Source organism: Malania oleifera, chromosome 9, assembly GCF_029873635.1.
Source record: "Malania oleifera isolate guangnan ecotype guangnan chromosome 9, ASM2987363v1, whole genome shotgun sequence".
Taxonomy (NCBI): domain Eukaryota; kingdom Viridiplantae; phylum Streptophyta; class Magnoliopsida; order Santalales; family Ximeniaceae; genus Malania; species Malania oleifera.
In genome coordinates, this window is record NC_080425.1 from 35,488,372 (window position 1) to 35,505,255 (window position 16,884).

At 36.8% G+C, this 16,884-nt stretch overlaps 1 protein-coding gene and 1 long non-coding RNA gene across 2 annotated transcripts; one reads left to right on the top strand and one right to left on the bottom strand.

The window, feature by feature from the left end:
- The first annotated feature begins 10,631 nt into the window (after positions 1 to 10,631).
- Positions 10,632 to 11,621, top strand: LOC131163792 (uncharacterized). Its single transcript, XR_009139120.1, has 2 exons — positions 10,632 to 10,847; positions 11,235 to 11,621. It is a non-coding gene; the product is annotated as an uncharacterized LOC131163792 (long non-coding RNA).
- A 718-nt stretch (positions 11,622 to 12,339) lies between these two features.
- LOC131163793 (uncharacterized) lies at positions 12,340 to 13,200 on the bottom strand. The gene has a single exon (XM_058120544.1). It carries the CDS (start codon positions 12,967 to 12,969, stop codon positions 12,520 to 12,522), a length of 450 nt encoding a protein of 149 aa, XP_057976527.1. The 5' UTR covers positions 12,970 to 13,200; the 3' UTR covers positions 12,340 to 12,519.
- Positions 13,201 to 16,884: the final 3,684 nt, after the last annotated feature.

The window sequence follows — 16,884 nt, forward strand, 5'->3', positions numbered from 1 at the left end:
CAATCAAGATTAGAGACAACCACTAAGGGATTCACACTTCATTGATAAAATCAAAATACTCCCCTTTGAACCAAAGATACAAAAGTCCTCAAATTTTGGTTTATCTCATCTATAAGAAATCCTTACCAAACCATGATCATATTCAGTAAGGTTTCACCCATTCCTTGGTTTACTCTCTAGTCATCAAAAGAGCATAACTCAAGAAAACCCTCATACTCCTTAGTGCTTGGTGCCAAAATAGGTCAATAAGTTAATTCTTGGTACACACCTCATCTAAGCAATATCTCTTCACCAAGAATCCCTAAGAATCATAATTATGTTGCAATATATCAAATCTGGACCTTAGGGAGAACTTTAGATCAAAATCAGGCAAAATCGAGAAAATTCACTATGCTCGGTCGACCGAGCATTGCAGGTATAAAGTACCCCGGTCAACCGAACCATGTTGACCTTGACCCTTACGATCGACCGAACCTCAATGAACATACTTCCCATATTCGACCAAACCTTTCAATTTTCCCATGGTTGACTGAAAATGGTTGTACTACACCCTCTCGGTCGACCGACAATCTTAGTTCATTTTCGCCTCAGTCGACCAAACAGTATCGGTGCCTGGGGAAGTTCAAGTGTCGCTCAACCGTATCTACTTCTAGTCGACCGAGCTGCAATATATATATGGTTTTTTTTTCATTTGCAGCTCACTTGCGCAAAATTTTTGAGAGATCTTTCACCCCTTCCTTGTATTTCCAAGCATCCAAGCCTCACATTTGTACCACCATGGCACACATTGAAGCCCATGACATTGCACACGCCGAGGATGAGTATTTTCTTTCAAAGAGGTTCAAAGTCAAATATATACGGGAGTTCCATCCCAATGAGGCAATATTAGGTAAGATTCTCGATCTGGACTTCATGAATCAATACTTTAGTAACGTAATGGACATGTTCGAGCATCAGGGGTGGAAAACTTTTATTTCCTACCAGCCTGGGGGTTATTACCCGACTTATGTTAGAATGTTTTATGCCAATTTGGGTAATGATGAAAACGGGTACTTCTCCCGTGTATTGAGGACAGATGTGCGTTTTGACGCTCGGTATATCTCAAATGTCCTCGATATTGACCGTGGAGACTTTGAGTGCCCCAATGCGGTAAATTCCTATATCTTTGAACAAGAATTCACAGTCACCACATTTGCAAATCTGACCCTATCTGACCCTAGCACTGCTAGCCAAAACCATCCCCCGCAATACAAATAGCTCATGTTAGAAGCTAAGGTCGTGCACCACCTGATCACATACAATGTCTTGCCCAAGGCAGGGCCTAGAGTGCATGTGTCATTTTTGGACTGTTTCATACTGTGATGCATGTTTTCTCGAAAGAAATTGGATCTACCCAGTCTGGTTATCCGATGGATGATGGCCAAGACAATTGGCCACCGTATTATTATGTCGTATAAGGGTATCCTGAACAAGCTTTTTAGGAATATTGGAGTCACGCGCTCAAATGTGGCTTCATTGAAGAGGAGACGGCCTGCTGACATCTTCTCTAGTGTGACCCTGAGACTGATGTGGTACGAGCTTGTTGGGAACATCTGGGCACCATCTAGAGGAGCAGTAGCACAGGTAGAGGCCCCACAGGAGCCACCACAGCCTCCGCAGCCATCAAACTTGGATCTTATGGCTGCCATCACTAGTTTGTCTGACTCATTCGTACAGTTTCAAGGATCAGTCCAGTCAAACTTGCAGAACTTGGCATCGTCATCCACTTCACTTCGGAAGGAGTTCCAGCAGTTCTCTATCTCTACTGTCAGTCGCTTTATAGATTTGGAGCGGTCCATGACAGTTAGCTTCAGTGAACTGAATGACCGAATTCAGGAGATGCAGGATGAGAGAGATAGGATGACCATGGACTTCAACTTTGATACCGGTGACGGTGGTGATGGAGGAGATGATGGAGGGGAGTTCTAGACTCCGGAGCTATCTGCAGATCAAATTGCGTGGCTTTGATTCATTCTATATTATTTCATCTGGTCTGTACTAAATAAAAACAACTTTTACTTTTATATTGTATTCTCATGATACTATGATATACTACCCTATTTGATTATGATATGTATTAGCAGTACCTTGACTTGCATGTTCTTGTAGTTAAATGATTATTCTATTGAAATGCATGAGTAGTATAGAATGCATACTGCATGGCTAATGCAGTTGTTGAGTATTGCCTGCTAGTAGATGATAGGTTCTCGCATACCTTACTCTTGTGATACTGGTTGTTTAAGAATCATTTTTGTGCAGGTAAAATTTAGGAAATGTCCTGTTTACAGCCGGCATGCTGTCAAATTTTCTGCAAACATTTGCCCAAATAATTAAAACATTACTTTTTGTGTGTGCATATCTATATACATTTAAAAGTAATTTGGACCAAAATGCTTGTTCTTAGGGGGAGCCACGTAGTGCTCAAATCATTAGGCCCTGAGAAATATAGTTGTATTTTTAACTGTTATTTATAACACTTGATACTAGGCCATCATGCACTCATTGCTATATCTTTCTTGAAAATATGGATTTATTCTGGCCATCAAGCATGATTATGATGAAATTAAGGTTAAAATCCTTTTGAAAGGATGAGTGAAAATCTTAAGAAAATTTAAATCTCATCTTCACGTAATCATCAAATATTTAAGGAGTCTCGAGTGAAATTTACAAGTCTAACTAATGGTATTTCTTATTGGTTTAGACTTTGTAATAAGTGACTCTTGTCTATGTGTACATTTCATATATCTATTGCATGATTATATTGATTATCGTCTGTGATGCACAACTTGTCCAATTCATGATCATCTTGAATTTTTATTTGCTTGATTGGATCATACTGAATTGTTTGAGTAGTTGTAGATAAATTGTTAGGAAATTTCAACTCAAACAAGTTACATCTTATACAAATTTTCTTTTGGAAAGTCCGATTTACAAACGGCACTCTGCCGAAATTTTCAAAAATTCTTTCCAAAATTCTTCTTGTATAATTGTAATTCGTACCCATTGCCTAGAATTTTAAATTCAAATGACCCTTGTTGTTGCCAAAAGGGGGAGATGGAAAAAGGCAAAAATAATGGGTAGGACTTTTTGTTTAAAATACATTGGATGCATATTATGAGGGGGAGCCTTCTTAGGCTTAACCTTATATTTTTGCCAATCGTATTTGTTATCATCAAAAAGGGGGAGAATGTTGACCTTATAGGTCACGCCCGATTTTGATTATGACAAATACTCATTGCATCTAATGGGTGTTTGAGGTTTTGTATAGGAACTAAGATTGTTAAGATCGAGATGAGCAAAAAGCAAGTAAAGCCTGAAGACCAATTTATATTCAGTGTTGTAATATGTACTTCATTTACATAATTGGTCTGTAATAGTTAAATAAGGTCTTTGGTTTGTAATAATCTCACACACATCACATGCATGATAATACGTAAGCTCAAACAAACCATAATGAAAAATGACCTTAGAAAGACCTTAGGGTTTACCCTTCGGTCGACCGAAGATTCATCGACACCGAACTTTTTCGATGACTTTAAAATTGGATCCCAAATGACCCTATGACACACACATTTGCACCTATGTTTGATAGGCACTTGATTAGGGTTTTTGGGCTTGTGTGTATTGAAACGGGACCGAAATGCACACTTTGTGCACTTTCAATCGACTGGCCAAGGTAGTTCATTTTTGCCCTAGTCGACCGAAACAGGCATAGGTCAACAGTAGACCAAGGTCCTGGTCAACCGAACTAGTGTAGTTCAAAACTCCTAGTCAACCGAAACCCTCTCTGGTCAAATGTTTGACCATCTGGTCGATCGAGCAAAAATTGTACTCCAACTACCAGGTCGACCGAGGGTCCTCGGGAAAAATCCCAATGATCTGGTCGACCGAACCAGCCAGTTCAAAATGACTCGATCAACCGAACCTCAGAGAAATGGGAAATCGCACACTTTTGGTCAACCGAGCCTTTAGCTCAAAATCTTCCTGGTCGATCGAACCATATGAGATCTAGTCAACCGAAACCTTTCTAGTCGACCGAACCTCTCGGGTTGCCCTAATTTTTACCATAGTTAAATAGTTTTTAAACAGGGTTAAAATATTTTAAATGTTATTAAACTTTCCTAATAATTCCTAATAGGTCCCTAACAGTCATATTTCTTCCCATGTCTATATATATGTGATCATTTGTGAAAATTAGAAGGAAAAATGAGCTACCTTAATTAGGGAGAATTCTCTGATAATCTAAAAACATATACTACTCATTTTTTAGCCTCATTCACTCATGCTTACCTTCTATTAGTGTCTACATCATTTGTAAATGGATTGAGTACTTACTTTCATAGGTTTGCTCTCCTTGCCTTGATTGATTGACTTGTTTTTCTTAAAAGCTAAACTCAAGTATTCTTAGGAGACTTAGTAAATAAGTCTCTTCTAAAAAGACTTTTATTTGATCTTCTGAGGTTGTATATCTATTACAATATCTTGAAAAGATTGTATAGTATTTTAGTTACAAATCTTTTCATAATCACTTACAAATATCTATTGTGTTTTATCTTGAAAACCTTTTGAAGAGATATTTGTTCTTGAGGTGAAACATCTTTGTTGCAATATTTATTCACTCACATACTATTTGCCATACAAAGATTATCTATTTTGCAATCCAAGCATATACATATTCACGTGATTGAGATATTCTACTGATTGATATTCTTGAGGCTTGCTTAATATTCTCTATGAACACGTTTGATTGAATATTTTGAAATACATAGATAGTTATTGATGCTCTTATGTACTCACTACACTGATAGAAAATACCTTTGAGAGTTGAATTATTTAGACCACACTGAGCTTACATTTTAAATCATATTGTGGTGTTTTTGATTGCGCGTATCTGGGTACACATCTGCTTTACTTGAAAGCATATCCATAGTACCATTTGGTTGTATTTTAAATACTATTGTATTTCCATGCACAGGCCTGAAGAGGGAGACTAGCCCTAGAATAATCCCGAATTGGCTTAGACCCGGTTAAGAAAGCTAGGTGCGCCATCCTGTTAAGGCGTGTAGGTTGAGGTCAACCCCGTTAATTGATCTGGTTAAGGTTGAGGTTAGCCCTGTGCTAATTGACCTAGTTGTAATTGGTGTTGCTCCACCCTTAAGTGAGCTATTAGTGGAATCCTCAGGCTTGCGAGCTAGAGGCGGGGACGTAAGCACAGTTGGCCGAACCCCGATAACATATCGTGTGTTTGTGTATATTGTCGCACTTTATATTTATCGCACGTGTATGTTATTATGTGAATGATGCGCTTGATTCAAATTTTTGAATATTATATTTATCAACATATTTGAAACTAGATTGAAAGACCCTAGGTTGTTATACTCAGCTGACATATAGTTCAACCTAGGAGAAAAGTTTAAAATTCCAATTCACCCCCCCCCCCTCTTGGGAATACACCAATTCTAACAACTTGACTACTAAGTTGGAGATTTTTGTGTGGGAGAATAGGGAAGCATCTCACCTAGGAAAAATTACGGAAAAAAAAAAAATGGTTGATTAAGGGGGATCAAAACTCTAAATTCTTCCATTCAGTTATCAATTAGAAGCAGAATAAGAGTCGTATAGACCGTATGGTTCTGAACGATGGGAGAATTTTGGAGGTTGCGGAAGCAATTCATAATGAAGCAGCTGTTTTTTTCCAGAATTTTCTTTCAGAGTTTTCAGCGGTTGAACCATGCGATCTTTCCAAGTTAATTTAAAGGCAAATTTTAGATGTTGATAATAATTTTCTCTACACCGAACCGACAGAAGAGGAAGTTAAAAAAGCGATGTTCTCAATTCTCAAAGAAAGTAGTCTGGGACCGGAAGAATTTGGCTCTAAATTTTATAAATCTTACTGGGACATTGTAAAAAAAGATCTCTTAGAAGCGGCAATGGATTTTTTTCAAGGCACTACTCTTTCCAAGTTTTTTTCCTCTTCGTTTATTATTTTAATTCCAAAGGTGGATAATCCTTCTAACTTTGATAAATTCCGGCATATTAGTTTATGCTCTGTGGCTTATTAAATTCTTTCCAAGATTATTGTTTTTAGACTAACCGAGGTTGTTGACAAGTTGGTCTCGCATGAACAAGGCGTTTTTATTCCTAAGCATAATATTTTTGAAAATATTACACTTACTCAAGAAATTGTTCAGTCTTTGAACAAAAAAATAGTTGGCGGCAATGTGATGGTAAAACTTGATATGGCTAAAGCTTATGATAGAGTGATTTGGAATTTTTTTCTAGAGGTTCTTAAGGCTTTTGGTTTCTCTAAGAGGTTTTGCAAGCTTATAAAAAATTGTGTGGAGTCCCCATGGTTTTCTGTTTTGATGAACGGAACTTTTAAAGGGTTTTTTCAATCTACGAGAGGCTTGCGGCAAGGGGATCCACTCTCTCCTTATTTATTCATCATAATGGAGGAGGTTTTGATAAGGTTGCTTAGGAAAAATTATGAGACTGGTCGGATTGGTCAATTTAATCATTCGATTGGGGCCCCATTGGTTTCGCATTTATTATATGTGGATGATATTCTTATTTTTGCAAATGGTGGGAAGAGGTATATTAGAAATTTAGTTTACACTCTTGAAATGTATGAGAAGTGGTCTGGTAAAAAAATTAGTAAGACAAAGTCAGCGTTATTCCTTTTGAAATACATCACTTCTTCTCGGAAGCATGATTTATTGAGAATCACGGGTTTTATAGAAGGTAAATTCCCAGTTACATATTTGGGTGCGCCTTTGGTGTTTGAAAAATTGTCTTCCAGGACAGTGGAACCTCTTGTGGAGAAGATTAGAAAGAAAATTATAGGGTGGAAATTTAAGTTGCTCTCGCAAGGTGGAAGATTGATTTTATTAAGACATGTGTTGCCTAGCATGCCTTTTCATTTGATGTCTATTATTAAGGTTTCGCATGTCACATATTTTCGCATCAACTCTCTTCTTTCTAATTTTTTATGGGGAGAGGTGAAAGATAAAAGGAAGATTCATTGGCGCTCTTGGGGGGAAATTTGTAAACCTACCTCGGAAGAAGGTCTAGGCCTGAGAGATCTTAAGGAAGTTCAGAAATCTCTTCTCATGAAATTTGCCTTTAGATTGCTCACCTCTAACAATCTATGGGTAGGTTTTTTCAGGGCTAAATATTACAGAAATGATCATTTATTAATAAGGAAGAGGAGACCAAATGACTCTCGGTTCTGGAAATCAATTATGGCCACCATTCCAAAAGTTATGGATTATGTTAAAATTTTGGTGAGAGGTGGGAACTCTTCTTTTTGGTTTGACAGATGGCTGTCATTAGGCCTGTTATCTATGAACACTGAGGATATTTTGAACAAGAAACTGTGTATTAAGGATTGCTGACTAAATAATAATTGGAACTCTGATTTAGTACTAAAATTGGTTGGTGCCGATAAAACAAGGGAAATTTTGCACCAGGTGCCGGCGAGTAAAAGTGAGCAGGATATTTTTATTTGGAAGCCTGCCCCTGACGGTAATTTTTTTACAAAAATGGCTTGGAATGTAGTGAGGAGCAGAAGTGACAATTTTTTGTGGAATGACTGGTTTTGACATTCTTTATTGTCCAGAAGAATCTCAATGTGTTTATTGAGAGTCTGGTTTAGATGCTTGGCTGTAGATATAAAATTTAGGCCAAAAGAATATCGATGGTTTCGTCTTGTGATTGCTGCATTCAAAGAAGTCAAAAAAATATTAATCATATTCTTTCTTTAGGTGAGGTGGCTTCAGAGGTTTGGCGTCAGGTTAGTGTAGCATTAGGGATTCCTTTCCAAAGATCCCTTCCCTGAAAAAATAAAATGGTAAATTGGTTCCACTATGCTCAAAAATCGTCTATTAAAGGTATTTTAATCGAGCTGATTCCGTGTTTGATTATGTGGTGTCTCTGGAATCGAAGATGTAAAGTAAGAATGGAAGGAGTTTATCAAAGTGCAAATCAGATGTGGAGAAGTGTTCGATTCTGGGTTAGTTTTATTGCTAAGAGCACCAATTCTTTTCAAAAATTAAAGAAGTCAGACATTAAGATTTTGATTGAGTTTCAAATTAAGCATCAGGGAGTTTGCAACAAGCTTAAAAAAATTATTTCGAGGGTTAAACCTCCAGTAGGGTGGATAAAACTTAATTGTGATGGTAGTTGTAGGGGCAATCCGGGTACTTCAGGAGGTGGAGGATTATTCGGGATTGTCATGGCATGGTAAAAGCAGCTTTTTTCAAGTTATTTTGACAATGGTATGAATAATAGTGTGGAATTAAAAGCAATTAGGGAAGGACTTCGTTTGTGCAAACGTTTGCATTATTTTAATGTGATTATTGAAAGTGACTCGCGAATTGTAATTGATTGGTTTCAAAAAGGTAGATATACTTTGTGGTATCTTTGGGAATTTTGGGAGGAGCTCGTGGTGGAGTTAGAAGGAGTGAACGTCATGGTGATGCATCAATATAGGAAAGGCAATAGTGCGGCTAATTTTCTTACTAAAGAAGGAGAAATGGGAAACAATGTAATTTACGAAGACTAACACCTTCTACCACGTTATCTGAAAGGTATTCTTCGGATGGATAGGTGGGATATCATTTCCATTCATCGTTAGTTCAACTCTAGAGTTTCGTTTGGCATATTTTGTTTTGAGTTTGGTTGTATTTATGTTTTTATTTTCTTTGTTAGTTATGTTTAGTTTTGTTGTCCTAGTTTTGTTGGTTGCTGGTGTTGATTTTTTTTTTTTTTTGGGAGGATTTTTCTGTACTCTCCTTTTTGTTTTATCTTGTAACCACGATATTCCTCCGCTAAAAGTGAGGGTATATTAATAAATAAATGAAGGTGGCGACTTCTTTTAGTGAAAAAAAAAAAAAAAAAATCTAGGTTATGTAAGATGCATGTAAAAAAATATGACTTACATTTATCAATCTAGGGTGTGTACAATGTATGTAAATCTTGTTTATAATCATAAAATTAGGGTATGCACGATGCATTTGAGTCATGTTTATATTCATCAATCCAAGGTGTGCACGATGCATGTAAAAAATTTTGCTTACATTCATCAGTTTAGGTAGTGCATGACCATATAAATCCTTCACCAATCTTGGTTGTGCATGAAGAAGTACTTATAATTTCATTTTTTCTTTTGCTAAACTCATATGAGATGGGTTGGAAGCCCCGTGGAGACTCAATCGTACTTATTCATCAAGGCAATGGAGCCCAATGGATGATTCTTTCATTTAGCACACTCATCTGAGATAGGTTGAAATCCCTATGGATATTCAATCGAACTAATCAAAAAATGGGATCGAAACCTTATGGACATTCCTTTATGAATTCATTTAAGGTAGGGTAGATATTAGATCCCTATAGATGATTCAATTCTTGTTTACTGAATCCATCTAAAGTAGGGTAGGTACAAGATCCTTACAGATGATTCAAATCTTGTTTTTCTAGATCCATCTAAGGTGGGGAAGGCATAAAATCCCTATGAATGATTTCATATATATATATATATATATATATATGTGTGTGTGTGTGTGTGTGTGTGTGTGTGTGTGTGTGTGTGTGTGTGTGTGTGTGTCTATATAAGGTAGGTAGGGCAAATGCAAGATCCATACTGATGATAATTTCCTTGATTTTTAAATGCATCTAAGGTAGCGTACACAAGATCACTACGAATGATTCCATCCTTGTTTTTGTATCCATCTAAGGTAATGTAGATGTAATATCTCCACAAATGATACGTTCCTTGATTTTTGAATGCATCTAAGATAAGGTGCATACAAGATCCCCATGGATGATTCCATCTTTGATTGTCAAATGCATCTAGGGTAGGGTGGATGCAATATCCCTACGAATGATTCTCTCTTTGATTTTCGAATACATCTAAGGTAGGGCAAAGGCAAGAGTCCTACCGATGATTCAATTCTATTTTTTTTTAAAAGTACATATAACAAAGTCAAAACCTTTACGGATGATCTAACTTTGATTTTTTGAATCTTTTAATATCATCCTCGGTATGGTTTGAAATCCATAAAGGGAATCTCCATAGTCACTTTTTCAAATCCGTCTAAGACAAGGCAAAGGCAAGACCCCTACGGATGATGCATTTCTTATCCTTATAATTTGAGTTCATTTTTGTTCTAGTTTCATCCAAGTTAGGGTACCAAACTCCCATGGATGGTACAGGGTTACTTAACTACATTTTCTTTAGATATTCATGTCTTGATCAAAATGGACATCTCTTTCTTTGCCTAATGCCTTCAAGAGAATGCATTAGTCAAAGAAAGGTAGTTGTTGATGCCCAATTTTGACTTTTGATTTGTGTACTTATATGGGACTTGAGACCCCTTTTGAAGAGTATTTTGGCTTTAATTACAAAATTTATTGGTTTAAGGACACCAATTGTGACTAATTGGGTTTTACCTTGTTTTCTTCGGCTTTTCGTATTAAGATTAGGCTTATTTGGATTTACAAGCAACCTAGAGGACAATGAGGCAATTCTCCTTTCCTCTAAGGGCCCCATTGAGAATAAGAGGTTAAAAAAGAAGCTTAGGGAGAGCTAATGTGGAATCTCTAGTGAGTTAGACATAAGGAGAAGGGTACATTCATGAGAAAAGAAGGAAGGCTCGGTACAAGCAAGAGGAGAATCACGTTAGACAGGGGGAGAGAAAAGCTTAGTGAGAAAGATTTTATTGCCTATCTTGCTCTGAGAGTTCCCTTGTGAGCAAGAAACCCAGATTTCTTGATTTTCATGCCATCTAAACTTAATCTTCACCATGAAGGTAGGCCTTTTTTACTTTTTCATTGTAACGTCCTAAGTATTCTTGTAGGGGGATATTGTAGTAATCTTAATAAAAATTGCTTCTTTGCCGACAACAATGCATGTTCTTGTTATGAGATTGAATGCATCAATATTATACTTGTGATTCATATGTGGGTGAATATTTAAGACCTAGGATAGTTTGAGAATGGATTAGCATGTTCCTTTGTTGTGGCTGCAAGCGTGGTTATGCCTTCTTGGCCAAGAACATATAACCAAAAAAAAAAAAGAAAACATGTGTAAATCTATAATCATATTCTTGATATTTAATTCAATTTGGCTCTCTTGAGTGCGTTTGATACATTATTCCGGTTTGATAGTTTGACTAGGTTTGGATTGGTTGTGGCAGTATCTCAGATGCAGCTTCAGTGGAGTGGAGGTGGAGGCAGCCATAACTGCAGCTCACGCGAGGCTTTCCAAGGCTTTGCTACCAGAGGAGTCGCCTGACGATGACGAGGGAGCTGGAGGTTGGCCTATGTCTCGACTGAAGAGGGCGGAGCTGCCCCTCTACGGCCCTGTTCCTAGTGGGTTCAGGGTTCGCATGAACCCTATGTGGTGAGAATGACAACCATGGGAGGCCATGTGACCCCCTATGCCCATGTAATTATATCCTGGTCCAAACCGACTTGACTCGGTTCTCTTTTATCTGTTTGTTTGTTCGTTTTTTTTACCTTCATTTGTCTTATTTATTTTCTTATTTTTACTTTAATTAAAAATACTTTTAAAAATAAAAAAAAATGTTTAAAAATTCTTTTTTAGCATTTTATTTAATATATATATATATATATATATAATTTATTTATTGTCACTATCTATTTTCTTATTAATCAATATTATGTTATTATGCTACGCCCTATATCTCTCGCATAAAACTAGACAAAATGATAAATAACCTAATTGGGAGAGTCGGTGGACAGCGGACTGTTCATTCCTTGGAAAAAATAAAATAAAATACTTATTTCAAACAAATCATTATAGCAACGACCTATCGGAGATTAACCAAACAATAAAAAGAATCGAGAATTTAATCAGAAATCCATTCCTTCTAACCAAACAAGCCTTTAGGCCCACACTCAATTATCAACATCCACCGCCTTCTTGACTTTAAGCAGGCCACTCCTCCTATTCCTGCAACCTCTATACCTAAAACTTACGCCAACGCATCTGGCCACTGGAAAAATGCATAGTAGCAGAGTACTCAACGTAGATGATCCAAACAACTCAATTTTATTTGTTCATAAAATCTTAAACTCTATTATTATTTTTATTTTATTTTTTCTTATGATTTATACTGGTTAATTTTACATTAGATATTTCAAATCATGGCCCATTTCATGCATATAGTGGAATCTTTTGTAAATGATGCAGTTTTTATTTATATTTTTCAACCATCAACATAAATCGGAATTATTTTGGCAATTTTGTAATTGAAAGATCATGCTGCCAAGTGGGAATTAGATCTACAGCCCCCAGAAAATTCAAGAGCTCATCCCAATTTTGCATTTCCCTGTAGTAATTTTCAGGAGGCACCCATCCATGTAAATTCATAATCAAACCGCGGGCGCCCGATCGGAAATCTAGTACAGAAATAAAGATGGATCCCATACAGAATTAAAGAAGATTTTGTTGATTAATTAGGAAGGATGAACCTTATTAGAAGGGGAAGACAGACCCTTCCAGGCCGTTTTCATGGAAGCAGTTGCAGAATTGAGCGCGGCTTCAACATATTTCTTGGAAGCCAAAGACGCCGCCTTCTCCAGCGACTTCCCCATATTCCTCGCGGTTTCCGCAACGCTGACGAGGCTCTGCAGTTCGGTCTCGGCGGTGCGGTCGAGCTCCGCCTCGAACCGCCGGAACTCTTCCATGGCGTCTTCCATGACCAGATCGAGGTAGGTTTCGGCATCTTTCATGGAATCTTCGGCTTCTTGAACCTCTTTGGCGTGCTCGAGTTCCATGGCGGCCCACGCGTTGTAGGCTTCGAGCTCGAAGAGTTTCATCAGATCTTCGATGGTGGACGGATCGAAGTTCTTGTCATGGAGGGCCTGGTCTGAGAGGAAAGTGAACTGGGAGAGAAGAGCTTCCATATTATCGATCGATTTCGTGTAGGTAAAGTGCGATCTGGTTCAGTGCTTGGGAAGGGAGAATCGTATAAAGGAGGAGATCAATTGGGAAAGCAGAAAAATGCAATGTCCTTATGGGGTGTGACGTAGTCACCCCAACTGTGCAAAATAGTAAAAGCACTGAAAGCTAGTGTGGGCTGGCTACCATTTTTCTACTTCTGAGTGAAATAAAAAATAATGATGAATTATGAACATCTGTCTAATTTTTTTTTGACTTTAAGCATAAAGTTGATATAATTGGAATTGAGAGAAAAAGGTAAAAAAAAAAAAAAAAAAAATAGCCATATTAAAAGTGTTATTTAATTGAAGTTAAATACACACCATATAATTTCTTTATATGATTAATAAATGTTCATAATTTTAAAGAACTAATATGAATTTAATGTGTAGCTTGATTGTACATTCGGATCAAAAGAGTGTTAACTTGGCACTGAATAGGAAACTAAGAAAATACGGGTTGAAGTGTAAAAGGACATTAACGATCCACTCAAGTAAAAAATCAAAAAAAAAAAAAAAAAAAACGCTTGGTAAGTTTTGTATGTTTTTTTTTTTTTTTTTTTGTAATATCGGTGTTTCTCAGAAAGAGAAATATGGTATTATGATCAACAGAAGAGACAGAGAACAATGGTCACTTTTTTATCAGAGGGTTTCAATAAAATCAAATATAAGATTTTATGAGAATTTGATAGAAGAAGTTTGGAGAGAAAAATACTTCAAACAATTTTTTTCTAAAACCAACTTTGAATCAAATCCTATTGTGATAGATCTAAAAAGAGTTAAGAAATGTCTAAAATCACAACTAATAGAGATTGAAAGGCAGATTAATCTTTATCAATCTAAAATAAGGGAGTGTGAGTGGCAGATAGAACAACTCCACAGAACTCTAGGATTAGAATCAAACAACCAAAATTTCATTAATCTTCAAAAATGAAGGATAGTTAGTCCATTACGAACAAAATTAGAGAAATAATGAAAAGTTATGAGAACAAAATACAATCTCTCAGTAGAGGAAAAGACTCTCAATCCTCCCAAGTCAAGAGTAGCATATCAAGAAGTTATATTGCTAAAGACTATGAAGATGCACAAGAACAAGAGGTTTAGAGTGCTCTCAGAGACATTGACGAAACAAAAGTTTTGTCAGACATAACAGAAAATATCCAGAATGCTCAAGATGAGTTGGAAAAATTACTACATTGTGAAAAATGGACAGAGAATGAAGTCTCGGAGATTCAGAAGAGAATCAATAAAAGGCTTAATGAGGTAGAAGTCCTCAAGGTTAAGAAACTAGCCAGTGCCAAAAAAATTCTTTCAAGAACAAGCAAGGGTTCAGCAAGAGGTGGATCTACAGGAGCAGGACCATCAAGTTATCAGGAAATAATGCAAGTAAGTTTTCCAGAAGTTTCATCTTGGGATGCAAAGCTAGTTTGGAAGCCCCTAAGAATGGAACCACAACCATGGAGCGAAAGAAGTTATCTTTCAAGGAAATGCTCCAAACCACTGCAAAACAGCAGGAGCCTGTTTTAAATTACCCAGGAAGAATTCAGGAGGAATTCAAGCCAAGGAAAAGTATTCCAGAGGGAATACCCCAAAACAAAACAATCCTTAGGCTAAATTGCAAAAAGGATCCTGTAATTGCGATTGATGATTGGGCTATGAATATTAGACATCATATCCTTAGTAGAGGAATCAAATCTTGGACAGTGGAGCAAGCATATAAATTTGCAGTAGCCACACTAAGAGGAAATTCTGGAGATTTTTGGGAGATACTTCAAAGGAACTCATATGTGAGTACCATTATTATAAATACTATCAAAACTCCAGATGAAGTAATTGCTATCATAGCATATTTCCTCAAATAGGAGTTTGTAAGATATTCGCTAGTTGATAGAGGTGACGAGCTAGTTAAAAAGGCCAGAATGGCTCTCACAAAGATTTAGATCTGTGACATGTGTTACTTCGAAGAGTTTCTTTGTGGTTTTCAATATTGGTATTACAACCTCGGACCACAAGATCAAGCATACGCAAAAGAAGTCTTTATTAATAAATTACCCAAAAATTGGCCAGAAGTGATAAAACAAGCTGTTAAGTAGAGACTTGAAAGAGATACAGAAGTACTCTTGGAGTCAGAGTTGAAACAGTAAGACAAATGATAAGACTTTACTGTATGCAGTGACATATGTTTCAGGATGTAAGAAACATGTCTTATGTGAATCCAGATTGTTATCCCAAGATAAGTGAGTTAGCAGGGAGGTATGACTGTAACCAGAGACCAACTAGATACTCAGAATGAGTAGAAACTAGTTGCACAAGAGGACTTTGCCATAAAAAGATCAAATCATCCAAAGTCAAAAGAAAGACTTGGAAGAAATTTGGAAAAAGCAAGAGCTCTAAAAAGGGGCAGAAAAACCTAGAGAAGAGATATCTTACACCCAGTAGGGTTAGAGAAAATGTCAAAGAATCGTTAAAAAAGAAATATGGACAATATTTTAAGTGTCCACAGGGAAAGTCTCTGGAGAATTGTGTCTATTGTTGGTTTTGTGGCAAGAAGGGCCATAAAGCTAATAGTTGTCTAGAAGTTGAGAAAAGGAAGGGTAGCCTCAAGAGTAACTTAATGGAAAACTCTTTAGAATTTCTTTATGAACCGATTTGAGGAGAGGAGATAAACTCGGATGATGAGAGTATTTATTCTATTTTCTCAAAATACTCCGATTCGGAGGAAGAAGAAGAAGAAGAAGAAGAAGAAGAAGAAGAAGAAGAAGAAGAAGAATTATAATATTAAGCTAAGTCAGTTTAGACTAGCTATGATTAGAGCAGTAGAAAAAGCACCAAAACTAGTTTCTCTAGTAGAAGAAGAAAGAGATCTAGTGTAGACTGTAGAAAATGAAATTCCTTTGGAAAGTAGGGATTGTCAGGAGTGGAAGATGCCTAGAGCTAGTTGGGCTGAAGCATACCAGGTCTCATGTATACCTTACAAAAAGATAGTAAAGGTAATTGAGAAAGAGGTAACGGCAGAAGTATCCAGTACAAATGCAGGAACATTTATAGTTCCATTACTCACCACACAAGAAGTTCAAAGAGCAATAGATAAAAAGGCAAGATATGTCCACTATGGAATTATCTAGGTAGGGATAGATCAATTAGTCAAAAAAGGGCAAGATCTTCCTATCCTTATTGCAGTTATGGATGGAAGTATCGGTAATTTTGGTAGGTCCTTACTAGGAGGAGCAAGGGCTAACTTACATTCGGGAGCAACCTAGATAAAAGTTATACCAAATTTACATGTTGATCTTCAAGACAAAAGTGTGGAGAAAACTCTACAGATTAGAGTTAATACACGAGACTAGAAGAATATGTTAAAATGTAGCCCAAATAGGAGGTGCATTAGACTTATTGTCAGATTATATTTAAAGTTCTATAACACGGGGAAATCAGCCCTAAGAAGGGGAGTCAGCAGATTCACTCAATTCTTTGAGACAAATCAAACTGACTCAGTCAGAGGATTACAACCAAAAGTGGTGAATCCAAGAGCACTAAGTTGGCCTCAGATTTGGGTAACCCCAAGAACAAAAGAAAGATTGAAAAATTTGTTGCCAGAGTAAGTACGACAAGAGGCAAATAGATAAATAATAACAAAATCTCTGAGTGATTATACTCCTAGCAAAGCGAGTGTATCTAGGGAAGTCGATATAAATTCAGAAATTAGATCAAAAGGATCTGGACCATTTGAATTAAGATGAACTTCAAGTAGTAGAAGGGTAGTTAATCAGAGAACCATAAGAATCCCTATCTATGCAGATGAAGAAGAAGACCAATCTCATATAGCATATATGAGAACATCTATTTTAAGTGCCAAAATCGAAGAATGGGCAACATTAGTAA

Coding starts and splice junctions, on each gene's coding strand:
- LOC131163793 (XM_058120544.1), bottom strand. CDS start 12,969: ATGGAAGCTCTTCTCTCCCAGTTCACTTTCCTCTCAGACCAGGCCCTC.